Below are 14,001 nucleotides of genomic sequence, written 5' to 3' on the forward strand. Positions count from 1 at the left end.
TCCTGGCTATTGCTCTTTTTTGTTTTCTCCTCTTGGAAAAGAGGCAACAAGACAGAAAGAGCTCTTTCCTATTAGCAGATATGCTCTTGCTTCCTTCAATTTCGTTTTTGGTGCAATTGCTTTCCTGTGTGTTTCTGTTTGTTTTTGCCTGATCCACCCTTTTGTTTCTTCGTTTTCTCCAGAAGCAGAGGGAAAGCGTGGATCTCTCTAATCCTCTCCTTTCTGCCTTCTCGTTCGTTTGGCTGATCTGATTGGCCTGCTCATTATTGGCCTGAGGGCTTGTTATCTCACGCATTGCATTGCTAAATATCACTTTTTCCCACATGCTTGCTTCCCTTCTTTTACACTGTACTCACTCAGACACGTGAGCTATTGGTCGAGGCAATGCCCCTCTCTTCGGCTCTTCTTTCAAGCCTCCTTTCAAGCCTCTATTAAGGCCCATTTTCCCCTGCAGACCTTGAAATCCTCGACAAACTGCTTGGCGGTCCGAGTTACACCCACCCATACGACGGGATATATATGCGAGCCCACCAGCACATTAATATAGCCTTGGGTCTTGCCTATACACAACGTCCGGACTTTGTCTGTCTCCTCCTATTACTGTTGCGGCTTATATCACAAATTGCATTCTTTTTCATTTCTATTCTACTCCCGCTGAGCCCGGCTGCAAAATTTCCCCCTTCTCTCTGCTCCGCTGTTCCCTGTTGTCCACCAGCTGCCATCATTACTACTGCAACCACTATCGTTATATTACACGACCATGGACAACAAGTCAACCGCAAAGACGGGAATCCCCCGCCTATCGAAGCTTCCTGTACCCCGGACGACTCCTTCTATCAAGAAAGCCGCCTCTCGCGACAGTCTCATTGGGGCTCCCGCCGAAACGCGCACCACCAGACTTCGCCAGTCCATGTCCCGAGACCAGCTATCAAACTCATACTCGAAACCAACTCCAGCCGCACCCAAAGCTTCGTCAGCTACCCGGCCACAGTCAGTCATTGGCCCAAGGTCCAAGCCACCCGTGTCTTTGGCTAGAGGGAGAGCTGGCGACCGTTCCTCGATTGCAATCCCCAGGAAATCGTCTCGATCCGTCTACACCCCTTCTACCGAACAACCAACTGCCCGCACAATTACACCCATCAAAGACTCTGAACAAAAGACCGATGGCGAACCCGACAAGGATCAGCTTCTGTTTAAAAAGCGAAGCACTGTCCTGACGCGGAGGCCATCCGAAACTTGGGGAAAATCGCCCTATGTACCCCCAACATCTATTTCGCGGCCCGCCAGCCGATCTTCTCGGACGCCTCAAGAGTCTGGATCTCCCCAGGATTCTCCGCAAGAATATACCCAGCGGGACCAATCTTTATCTAGAGACAAGTCCGGGCTGTCGTTAGCAGAGCGTACTGCCGAAACTCTCCAAAAAGTAGCTTCGTCGCCTAGACTGGAACGTAAAGCGTCGTCTTTCTTTGATCGGAATCTTTTATCGCCAGCCCGTGATGGTAGTTCCCGCCCAACCTCTAGACAGAGCTCTCGTGGCGACCCCTCAAGCCCCATTGGTGGGCCCCGCATGTCTGTACTATCGCCAACCCGTTCCCCAAAGCCAACACCATTAAGTGGTGGTGTTCCTAGTGCCCTAAGACCCGCAAAGACCAGGCAATCGTTGGGTGGTAACGATGATACCACTGAGGCTGGATTTAACACCCTACCTGCCCGACCTCTAAAGCCTCGGGCTTCGATCAATGGTCTTTTTCGACAACCTTCACTACAGAACATGAAGAATCCGTATGATGCGCCTCGCCGGGTATCATCTGTCTCGCTTAGGTCTCCTCTCAAAGATACGCCAGTGAAATCTACGGCCCCATTGAAACCAACCCCTGAGCAAGCGGAAAGCAAAGTGGAAAAGTCGTCCATGGCTCTTCGCGAACAGATTGCCGCTGCTCGGGCTGCTGCGCGAAAGGCTGTTATGGAAATTACAGAAGACATATCGCCACAGGCCTCAGGGAAAAACTCGGGAAGTGTCAGCCCTGAGGCTGAGTCTCCGTCTAGCATGCTTGGTCGCACAGGAAGAGCCCGTACTGGGACTGTAATCCATTCTGGGCGCCCTATACAATTCGACCCTTTGCCTGAAGACCCTTTCAATCAGAGGCGCACGCAGGGAGCCAAGAACAAGATTTTGCTAGGCCATCTTGGCCATGCCCGAGGTACTGGCCGCCTCAATATTGCTGGCATGGGCCTAAAGGCTATTCCCCCTGAGGTTCTTCACATGTATGATCTATCTATGCTGGGCGACGATGCTGGATCATGGAGTGAAAGTGTTGATTTGACACGCTTTGTTGCTGCCGATAACGAACTTGAATCCATCGGCGATGATATCTTCCCGGACCGGGAGCCTGAAGAGTATGCAAACGACGATGGGTTGTGTAACATTTTCGGCTCGTTGGAGACCTTGGATTTACACGGAAACATGCTCGTGTCAGTACCTCTTGGTCTTCGTCGACTCTGCAACTTGACTTCCTTAAACTTGGTGGGTTCTCTTGTTTTACAGTTTCGTGATATTGGTTAACTAACGTCATAACCTAGTCTCATAATCGCATATCCAATGATTCGCTGGACCTCATTTCTCAGATATCATCGTTAAGAGACCTAAAATTGGCCAAGAATCTGCTTTATGGCCCTCTCCCGCCGAGCTTCTCTAACTTGATCAACCTAGAAGTTCTTGATATCAATGGGAACAATGTGTCTTCTCTCCCATCTGACATCGCTAAAATGAATCGCCTCCGCATGCTTAACTTAAGTGAGAACAGTTTTGAGTCCCTCCCATTCAAGGGGCTCAGTCAACTACCTCTCACTGAGATCAATGCCCGGAAGAACAAGATCAATGGTGTTTTGATAGATGGCGAGGTTTCGTCAATGCCCCTGCTACAGATTCTTGACCTCTCGTGCAACAGAATCACGCATTTGGTTCCCGACGGCTCTCAAATTTCATTTCCATCTCTTCACCAACTGACCATGTCTGTTAACAAGCTCAAGAAACTCCCAGCCATGGAAACATGGACTAATCTAATGACTCTTGCTGTGGATGAAAACAGCATTCCCGATTTCCCACCAGGATTCACGACACTTTCCAAGCTTCGCCACGTTGACTTCTCCAGCAACGATGTCCGTATTGTCCCCCCGGAGATTTCTTCTATGAATAGTCTTATGATGATTCGTCTTAGCGGAAACCCACTTCGGGATAAGAAATTCGGCACTATTACTACTGAGGAACTCAAAGACATTCTATCTAGTCGTCTTGAGCCTCCACCTGCGTATCATACCCTGAGCCACAACCCCAATGTTCGTCTTGAAACGGCTCAAACTGTAGATAATAAGCGGCCAGACTCTCCAGATACCGTCATTGGCCCCGAAGACTCTCCGTCTCCGACCGGTAGTCCTAATGCAGAATATCAGCAGGATAGGTCATGGACATCACCCACATCAGCTGCCCAACCTGCAAGCTCAGGTCCTGTGGTAGCTAATCGTTCCCGCTCCCACACAATGTCCAGCCAACAGAACTGGCCAGTTAAGATTGGCGGTATCCTTGATCGGTCCCGTACTGAGTCCTCGTCTTTGCATCCAGTTGTCTGTTCCAAGATCTCCTCTACCAATAGAATCCAGCAGGTTTACCTGCAGCATAATCTATTCTCGGTATTCCCAGAGGCTCTGTCTTTCTTTGCCGATACGCTGACTTCACTCTCTCTAGCTCACAATATTATGGTTGGTGAGTCATATTTGACGGAGATGTTGGAACTGCCGGCCCTGAAGGAACTCAACGTAATGTCGAACAAGATCACCAGCCTTGTTCCTCTGACGATTTATTTGCATGCGCCCGAGCTCGATAAAATCGATGCTTCAATGAATCGCATCAATAGCCTTCCGGCCGGTCTTATGGCTGCTTTCCCCAAGTTAACCGTTCTGCAAATGGCTAACAACCATATCGTTGATCTTGACCCAGACACGATTGCTGGCTTACGCATCGTGGATGTTAGCAATAACGATATTGCCCATTTGAATCCACGTCTCGGTCTTCTAGGCGGTCACGCTGGTCTTCAGCGCTTGGAAGTGACAGGAAATAGATTCAGAGTGCCGCGGTGGAGTGTTTTGGAACGCGGTACAGAGGCTACGCTGCGCTGGCTTCGGGGCCGCGTCCCAATGGCAGAGAAAGCGGCATGGAGAGATGAAAATGGCTCAGACCCAGACCAATAATATGGGGAGAAGGTTGTGCATTTGCCTGTTTTGAATAGCTTTTCTTTTGGTGTTATCATCTAGCTGGCGTTAGGTCTCTTGGTTCCTAAACCCTTACTTTACCTCATGTTTAGTGTCATTTTTCCTGGCCTAAGATAGATTGCACTTGGGTCTTGATTTTAGAGGAATGGTCGAAGTTTGCCGTAGCGTTACTCTGATTTGTCAACTCGAGCTGGCTTGTGAATAGCGATTGGAGAGGGTTTGTTTGTTTACAGTTAATTTTGTGTCATATGAGCTAGGGTTAACCAATATCACACTAATATAGCCAGGAAGACCCGGTCTCAGAAAAACATGCAAGGGGGTGAATACTACCAATGCATATATAAGTGATGACATGACGTCTAGGTGTTTATGGGGCCGCAGTATGATTTGAAAAAGTGGCTGAGATCAGTTGAGAAGATAGAGTAGAGGCACATGATCGTCGTCTCATGGAATAGTATGCCGCAACAAACTAGAGACAATTTGCGAGTTCAAGTTCATGTCAGCAGAATAGGAAGACGAGCAATTGATTCTGCCGAGCTTAGATCAGCTTTAGTCCCGTTGCTCTGTGTGATTGAGGATCAGAAAAAAAACCCAAAAATGACGGGGGGATTGTCTTTCCATGCAGGCATTTTGTTTATTTCGAGGGTTGGTCGTCCATGGGCAACGCATGAATTTCTGGATGGACTGGAATGCTCCGAATTCTGATAATTCTCTGATGGCGTTCTTGAAGCACGTAGCAACGACAAGGGAGAGAGCTGACTGTAGTGTTTGAGAGCAAGACTTTGCCTTGGTCTTTGGATCTTGCCCCATCTTGCACATTCTTCACTACGTCAGGGCTTATTGCTTTTTTTGCCTCAGCTCCATTCTCAACATTCCTGGATGGTCACAGATAAAATAGAAAAGACAATAAAGCATCACCTAGTGGAGTTTTGCTAGCCTGGGGGTCCCTTTTCTAAAATGCGTAGGCTAGGTAGAAATGGGGGAGGGGATCCGCGGCTCAAGCGTTATATTTCATTATTCAATTCAATCTATCTTCAATTGTGCGTTTGCTTGCCACCAACTCTCACAGACCATTAAATAGTCCTGTTTTCTTTCGCCCTTGTTCATCCAATCTCAATTAGGTCGTCTCTGCTCTTTTTTTTCTTTTTTTTTTTTCTTTTTTTCTTCTTGTTTGACAGCGTTTCGTTGTTGCTTCCTCTACCTCTTTTTATAGAAGCCCTGTATAGGCAAAAAAAGTACATTGCTACTGCGGCCAAGACCGAATAAATCCTACGTTTTTCTTTGTTTGCTCGTTCCCAACGTTTCCGTGCGTGAAACTTGCATCACAACTTTCTGTCAACTTTCCCTCGTCAGAAAATCTCTTCCTTATTGACGTGTAGTGTAGCCCAAAGGTACATCGATACGACAGAACCCCAAGACCCGCGATTCGATAAGCTACATGGCCGTACCTTCTCTTGCTTGAAGTCGGCAGACTAAGTTAGCAACATCCTTCGAAATATGGCGGATGCAGCAACTGCAGATTCAAATGCGGATGCATCTCCAAAACCCCACGCGCCTGCACCTGCGTCTGCGGGCAACAAAGTCTGTTGTTGTAACTGCCCTTTGTCGTCTGCTGAAACAGAAGTTGCCCATCACGCGCCTGGTAGTGAAAAATCTGACTCAGAACTGCAGCAGCAACAGGTGCCACTGTTAGATTCGCAACCTCAACCACCTGCACAAGCACAATTGGTACAATCTTCACGAGGACAGTTTGCGCTTTCGCACCACACATTTCACCAGCGGCAAGAAAAACAACGACCAGAGAGCGTCTCTCCGCAGCAGCAGCCATCTCATACGCCTGGACCGTCTACCAAGGGCTCTGCTATAACAGATTGCACGAGCGCCTCGAAATACATACATCAGTCTCCGAGCATCAGCGGTACAGCTGCTATTTGCGGCGGGGAATTGCACTCGGATCTGTCAAAACCCCACGATCACTCTTTGCTCTTGTCTGCAATCGATAATGCCGCCTTTCCAGACCCCGCAAACCACCACTTTGCTTTTAGCCCCGCACAGCTCCGACTCCTCACTTCCACACGCTCCATTGATGCACTGTGCGCTTTTGGTGGAATCAGCGGCCTGGCTGCCGGACTGCGGACCAATACATTGACGGGCCTGAGCATGGATGAAATACAACCGGAAGGCCGCGTTGATTTTTCGGAGGCTGTCGCTTCTGCACGCGACGTCCGTTTACCTCGAGTCGCTGGTGTAGAGTTGCCGGAGCATAGTGTAGCTGTCGACAAGGCCTTGTATGCAGCACGGCAACGAGAATATGGATCGGCAACTGCACCGCAAAATGCGCCATTAGGGCGTGCATTTGTTGGTATTCTGTGGCGTAGGATCAACGACAAACTTCACTTAGCTTTGTTTGTGTCAGCTATTATTACGCTGGTGCTTGCTGCGTGTCAGACAAAAAACCACCCCAAAAAGTACAAACAAGAATTATCCGAAGCTGCAGCTACGGTCGGTGCTCTGGTTGTTCTTATTCTCTCACGCACGTTTTCAGAGTGGGAAGCAAGACGGCGGTTCTTGCAGGTTGACGATGCCAACATCGAGCGCATGGTCAAAGTTATTAGATCAGCGTCACTACAGCAAATCCGACTTAGCGAGCTTCATGTCGGAGACGTGGTGCAGCTTGAACCAGGCGAGGTTATCCCGGCAGATGGAATCGTCATATCCTCTGATGGCCTTCTCATTGATGAATATTCAGTTAGGGGCGAACCGCGGCCAGTACCGAAGCATATGCCACCATCCAAGTACGGTCCACCACCGAACAATGAATCTTCTCATTTAGATCCGTTTCTCATCAGTGAAACCGTCGTCCTTGGTGGTTCTGGAACATACCTCGTTGCTTCTACTCACAAATGGTGGCCTCAACAACCGTTTGGGCAATACCCACCACCAGAAACACCCCTTCAAACAAAGCTAGGCGTATTTGCTCGAAAGCTTGCGGCCTTTGGCACTATGGCTGGCTCTCTCTATCTAGTCATACTTTTCATCCGCTACATTATCCGCGTGTCTAGCTCTTCTGCCACATCTATCCACAAAGCCCGGGTTTTTTTCGATGTGCTAGTCAATGTGTCCACAGTTCTCATAATCAGCATACCCTCAAGCTTGGTGTTTTCGGCCTTGGCAACTCTTGCTTCTACTACGTCACGCATGATGACGGAAGGAAACTTGGTCAAAAACCTTGAATCTATCGAGATTATGGGAGATGTGACGTGTATTTGCACAGGGAAAGGAGGCAGCCTCACTCATGATGATGTGAGCCTCACGGCTGGCAGGGCTGGATATGGTAAACAATACGATTTTCCTGAAATGTTTGCCCGCAACCTTGGAGAAGAAGCCAAAAACCTGATCAAGAGCGCAATTCTTCTAACCTCGTCAGGCTTTGAGACAGTCGGGTCTACCGGGTGTAGTGAGTTTGCCGGTTCTAGTGTTGAGATGGCTCTTCTCGAGTTTGCTCGTGATCATCTTTCACTGGGGAACCTTCTGGAGGAACGCGCAAGCTTCCAAGTTGTTAGGTCTTGCCGATTTGACTCTTCATCGATGCTTTCCTTTGTGTTAGTTCACAATAAAGAAAACGAAAGGTACAGAGTGTATGCGATAGGCGCGGCCGAGGCTATCCTCGAGCACTGTGGTCGTGTGCTTGATGACCCTGCTCACTCCTTGTCTTCGTCTCCTCTTACCCTTGATATTTTTGAGTCTTTAGATGCGTCGATTCACAACTACGGCCGCAGGATGCTTAGTCCGGTCGCTGTGGCCTACCGGGACTTTTTAGTTTCAGATTTCCCTATCGAAAGCCTAACCACGTCATGCCTGCTCTCTGATCTTGTATTTGTGTCGTTAGTTGGTCTTCAAGACCCTCTGCGTCCTGATATGACACCTCTCGTGCGGCAATGTCACCAGGCTGGTATTTTCGTACGTCTAGTCACTGGTGAAAACTTTTCGCTGGCTCGAGAGGTTGCTACGAGATGCGGGATATTCACCCCAGGCGGAATCATTATGGATGGGGCTACATTTCGAACACTATCACATTGGCAGCTGGACTTGATCGTTCCTCGGTTGCAGATTCTTGCACGTGCCACCCCCGAAGATAAGCTGCTCCTTGTTGCCCATCTGAGAAGCATGGGGGAAACGGTGGCGACTACTGGCTCGTCTCTTAAGGAGACTCTGTCTATCAAGACAGCTGACGTCGGATTTGCATTTGGACATTGTGGCGCTGCTTCGGTCGCTTGCCAATCTGCGTCAATACTTGCGCTGAACCAGAACTTCTATTCTATTGTGAGAGCATTGAGCTGGGGCAGGACAGTGGGCGATTCTGTCAGGAAATTTCTTCAGGTAAGAATATCCGAGTTCTGGATAGTAGTTTATTAAAATGTTACTGACCAGTTTGTAGTTTCAACTCACCCTCAACATCACCTCTGGCGTTGTGACCGTGATTTCGACGCTTGTTGGTACACTGATTTTTAACATCCCTCAGCTGCTTTGGGTAAACGTGATTGGCACTGTCATTGGGCTTGTTGCCCTTACCACTGACTACCCCTCTGACGACTTTCTTCGACGACGACCGCATCTTAGGCCGCAGGCTCTCATCACACTCACTATGTGGAAGATGATTCTGTGCCAGGCGCTGTACCAGATCCTGTCTATTTTGACCATTCACTACATTGGATGGGCAATCTTCGAGCCCAACGACGACGACGAAATCAGCGACCTGCAGACGCTGGTATTTAACATTTATGTGATGATGCAGCTCTTTAACCTGCACAACTGCCGCCGCGTTGACAATAAAATTAACGTCCATCACCAGGGTTTCTTCAGGAGCCCGTGGTTCTTGATCGCACAAGGCATTATTATAGTTGGCCAGGTCATCATTGTCACCTTTGGGGATAAAGCTTTCAACACAAACCCCCTGGACCTTTACCAATGGGCATGGTCTATCTTATTCGGCTTTCTAACGCTTCCACTTGGCGTGCTGATACGAAAGATTCCCGATACCCTGATATATTGCGTTTTTCAAATATTCATCCGCACGTACAGGTCAATGACGCAACCACTTATAGCTTTGATGCCTACGCGATGCCGTGCCGATACACACAAGGCAGGCGGGCCGCCGAAATGTCGATGTATTCAGTGGCTTTTGAAAGCCGGCGAATCCATTTTGACACCAATAACATACTTCCCTTGCAAACACATCGACGCTGCGAAACAGCCTATTACTAGCACACGGTCTGGGCTTATGGCTGCGCCTCTTTGGAGAGCGCGTCATCATCTTCAGAACCGGCTTCTTGAACAGAGCAAGACCCGTGGTCTGCTTAATCTTTCTGAGCTGGTTGAGTCATCGCGCACGTCTCTAAATCCTATTGAGAGCGGACTTGATATCCACCCTGAGACGGGACTGAACGACCCAGTGCTCATGAAAACGATTGGCGTTGACGGTGCTAGTGACCCACCGAGCCAGGACCCAGAAATTATCAAGATGCTAAGTCTCCGCTCGAAGCGCTGAGGCTTCCTGTCTTGCGATTCTTGGTAGTCAGTTCCCCCTTGCTACATCTTTTGCCTTTTTAGCTTTGCCTCTCTCTGTTGACCCTTGTTATCGTGACTCTCATGTTTGCAGTTTATGTCCGTTTTCTCCTTTCCCTGTTTTAGATATATACATCCGATACCCCTCAGGCCAGTTGCCATATTTCGTCAAATATGTCACTGGCTATCTAATGTCTTGCTAGATTCTTGGATTTGCTAGTGTTTTCTTCGTTGTCGTGCTTCTTTTTTCTTTTCATGGGAGGCTATTTGTTTGCTTTGTTCATTGGCTTATTATCGTGCCCTTTTTTTCCCTTTTGCGGACCATGAAGCTGGATATTTCATTTTATTTATTTTCATGCGTGTCTTAGTCCTGGAGACATAAGAGTGTCTTTGTTTAACAACGGCACAATGGGACGGTTTTACATAGTACCTTGTCTTTTATCGTTGCTGTTAAGAATAGAATATGGTTTTAAGCTTCGGCCGGTGATACTGCAGCATTTGTTGACTTGGAATATCAATAAGAATGTATTTATTTATTGCCCTTTTTAACATGTCTTCTGGTTCGGTCCATGTTCTGTGTTCGTCTCATGCCATGCCATGTTGTTATTACTGGTTGTGGTCCGTACAACGCCCGTTTCCGTACATGTATTATGCCGTCTAAATCACTACTCCTGCTCTCACCGCCTTACTAGGTTGTAGAGACTGACCGCTCAAAAGCTCCACTCTTTAGCTAACGCTTAGTTCCTCCATCCTGCGCTCTAACCATTTTTCTTCTCTGGCCATTTTTGACGGCTCATCCAAGTCCCTTTCCTTTGACCAGCCTCCTGCAATTCACGTCAATGTCCTTGTGGATCATTAGACCTCGATAACGACGCATCTTTGCGGCCCTTGCGTCGACATATCTTTTTGCTCTCGCTTTTTTTTTTGATATCTTTTTCTTTCAGTATTGATTCTTCTTTGACAGACGTTTCTGAGGGCTTGTCTGCTCTCCTACACAGCTCATACTCAGTCTCTTTTTGCCGCCGTTGACCAAGATATCCCATCCCGCCTGACTTGCCTAAACTACTACAGATGCAAATGGCACGCTCATACTGTCTCTGAATTTTCAACCCTTCGAGCTTTGCAATATAGCTTAGCAAACACCAGCTGAACGATCTGAAGTCAGCCTTAAACCCACTATTGCTTTCTTCCTCGTGCCCCCTAAAACATACATTAACGGACAAGTCTTTCCTAGCGCAATATCTGCAAAGCTCACTACTGCACTTCTATCAAGGCGTTTAGACTTTGGCTATTCCGATCTACCCACGTCGCGCGTCTGGGTCTGTGGGCCTGCTTTCACCTGGTTCTTGGTATTGACCTAGGACACGGCTCGCCAAAAATGGCTTCAGATTCAGAATCGCCAAGCAGCTTTGCTGCCAATGACGTGCTTACCGTTCCGTCAACACCAGTCGAAATTGACGTTCTTGCTCCCATCCCATCATCACAAGTCACCATTCCCTCGACGGAAGATGCTGATTTTCAAACTGAGTCCGAGGCTACAATATCGCCTGAAATCAATGGCGGTACAGATCACCTCGTTCCGTCATCCATGACGCCCCCACCCTCATCACAAAAGCTACTACCCGTGGCAGCACCTGATATCGATGCCCCCATAGCTCCCATCGCTGCCCATGCAAATCACTCAATATCTGCCTCTTCTGGCGCTGCGTCCTTATTTTCCAGTTCTCGGCACAGTCATCCGTTTTCTCCGCCCGCGACCGGAGGGAATTTTAAGCGCACGCGGCTAATGCCAGTAAATGGCGAATATATCGCGCCCGCAAAGACCCAAATCGATGGAGCATCGGCTGAAGAGCTACGCGCAATGTTGCACGATTGTATTGCAGATCACTCACGTGTAAAGATGGAAATTGCTCATCACAAGTTCCAATTGAAACTTGCGTCGCTACAAGCCGAAGATGATGCGCAGCGTGCTGCCGTTGAGCATGAAATGGCTTTGCGAGAAGTCGAAACGCTACGTAACGACCAAAACATTAGACAAACACGACGCGATTTAAGCACAGCCTCGGAGTCAACACATGCCAAATACCTACAACTCAGAGTTGCATACGGTGAGGCTATGGAGGATATTGCGGATATATACAAGAAGCTCAAGACAGCGAAAAAGGTTATTCGGCAAAACCAGGACGAAATACTGATTCTTCGTGAAAGCCGTGCACAACTGCTGAACAGAATTCGTGAAAACAGAGAACACTTCAACATGCTGCGCAGCCCTGGAGGTATTTTGCACGGTGCTCTAGCGCCTGCTATCAACGCCTATGGGGCTAAGCAAGCTGGCCCACACGCACCACATAGTCGCGCAACTCTCAAGCAATCACATGGCTCATCTAGTGCAAGGGGCTCGCAAGAGCATGGCGGTGAAGAGCGGCTTGCCGCTCTGCTACAGGTGCTGGAAAAGAATAGTGCCCCTGCGACGCCTGTAACCACGACTCGGTCCTCTAGCAATACAAATCTGAGACACACGCGCAATGCACAGTCTCTCTCGTCTCTCCCTAGCACGCCTATGTCTAGACCGTCGCATAAGAACGACCACTTAGCTCTTTTGCCATCCATAGACCTTGTACCTCAAACGGAACCTCCACGTCGACACGCTAAGGCGACACAACAATTCCATGGTGTTTCATACCAACGAAGCTGTAGTCGCGAAAGTACTATCTCCGTTCCCGACACAGACGAAGAGCTAGCCCGCCGCGCAATGAACTTCTTATCCCGCGGTAATTCGACATTAACGCAGACACAGACTGTGGAGAACGGTCGCCAAGCAACGACGGGGAGGGGGGATGAGGCAACGAGAGCTGCGGCTAAACCCAAAGATAGCGCAGATGTGAGAGGGACGCAGCGTGGCACCTGTACAACTACAAATGCTTCTACAGTTAATGAGTCTGTTACGGAACGCGCGCTACAGCTGCACGCGAAGATTCTTGGGCCTTCTGAGTCGAGTCCCACCCGAAGTGCACACGGAAACAGTTCGTACGCCCATGGAAACAGGCCTACCGCAAAGCAGCAACAGGCAGCCCACGCAGCCGTGCCGGCGTTGCCAGTGCCCGTTCCAATGGGAGCCGCAGCAGAGAAGCGCAAGTTCAGCGAGGGTCTGCGACCGGATCCACTAAGGGACATCTTGGCAAGTCCGCTTAAAAAGGCCCGGAATGGATTGGGTCCTCAAAAACGCTCTAGTGCGCGGTAAAGCGCAAGACTGAATAGATGTACGTGTGCAATGCTTGGTGTCCCGCATGAAAGTGGATGATACGTAGGAGGAGTGCATGTCCTAGGGTCTTGTAAACCCTAATATGTAGAGGGAATAAAGGGAACTTGTGCGCTTGGACGTTTCTAATTCCCCTATGACGACATGTGAAAAAACCCTGGTAGAAGCCGCTATGAGGTGGGGAAGATAGAGATTCACAGCTACTAAGGGCTAGACGATACATTTGTGATTTTTGCTCTCCTGTTTTGACTTTCTTGTGGCAGGCGATCAACCAGCAGAAATACGCAGCTTGCCGCAAGGTGTAGGCAGCAAAGATAGAGTCCTTTGCCGGTGCAGTTTCGGGAGGCCACAGCACATCTGGGCTGGGGCTGCATGTTGATGTTAGCGTTGCTTGTATTACATTTTGTGCAGCAGCTGATAGCCAAGCCATGTGAAAATAGACCATCCCTTCCGAGCTTAAAGGAGCGCCAGAAGAATAAGGCGTCTTTCTTAACAGTGGAGGGGGGGGGGGCGCTGTATTCTCAGCTAAGCCCCCTGTGCTTTTTGGGGTCCGTGGGTGCGGAGGAAACGGCCTTTTCTGTCGCCTGGATTGCCATGCTTTTGTGACATGTGAATGAATAGCCTAGACAAACTGAAAGAAAAGGCGGAAAAAGGTATTGGCCGATTTGAGGGCTTATGTTTTTAATGTAGAAAACATATGATACCTCCTATTCTATCAGCTTACTTACTAAAGCTCCACATGGTTATCTCTTTTGGCTTCACCGCTTTCAGCCCTGAGGATTAGGCTAAAAGCTCACAAGCTAAATCTGCCGCGTCCCTTATAGTGGGCGAGACCTTGCCTGGCCTTTCCTCAATGACGTCGCACCTTTGATTGTTTCATGGCTATTGTGAAGCTTGCTTGATGCAGCAAT

General features: G+C 48.8%; 3 protein-coding genes across 3 annotated transcripts; all 3 read left to right on the forward strand.

Annotated features, from left to right (window-relative positions):
* Positions 1–760: 760 nt before the first annotated feature.
* On the forward strand, positions 761–4,245 carry HOO65_020655 (Plant intracellular Ras-group-related LRR protein 4; the record flags this gene model as incomplete). The annotated part of the gene is made up of 2 exons (XM_071006351.1): positions 761–2,524; positions 2,581–4,245. 2 exons carry the CDS (start codon positions 761–763, stop codon positions 4,243–4,245), a joined length of 3,429 nt encoding a protein of 1,142 aa, XP_070861293.1.
* Positions 4,246–5,763: 1,518 nt separating this feature from the next.
* Positions 5,764–9,814, forward strand: HOO65_020656 (calcium-translocating P-type ATPase; the record flags this gene model as incomplete). The annotated part of the gene is made up of 2 exons (XM_071006303.1): positions 5,764–8,646; positions 8,705–9,814. 2 exons carry the CDS (start codon positions 5,764–5,766, stop codon positions 9,812–9,814), a joined length of 3,993 nt encoding a protein of 1,330 aa, XP_070861294.1.
* A 1,395-nt stretch (positions 9,815–11,209) lies between these two features.
* HOO65_020657 (uncharacterized protein) lies at positions 11,210–13,072 on the forward strand (the record flags this gene model as incomplete). The annotated part of the gene is made up of 1 exon (XM_071000125.1): positions 11,210–13,072. The coding sequence occupies one exon, from the start codon at positions 11,210–11,212 to the stop codon at positions 13,070–13,072; it is 1,863 nt and encodes a 620-aa protein (XP_070861295.1).
* Positions 13,073–14,001: the final 929 nt, after the last annotated feature.

Source organism: Ceratocystis lukuohia (genome assembly GCF_044167205.1).
Source record: "Ceratocystis lukuohia strain C4212 chromosome Unknown Supercontig2_pilon, whole genome shotgun sequence".
Classification (NCBI taxonomy): domain Eukaryota; kingdom Fungi; phylum Ascomycota; class Sordariomycetes; order Microascales; family Ceratocystidaceae; genus Ceratocystis; species Ceratocystis lukuohia.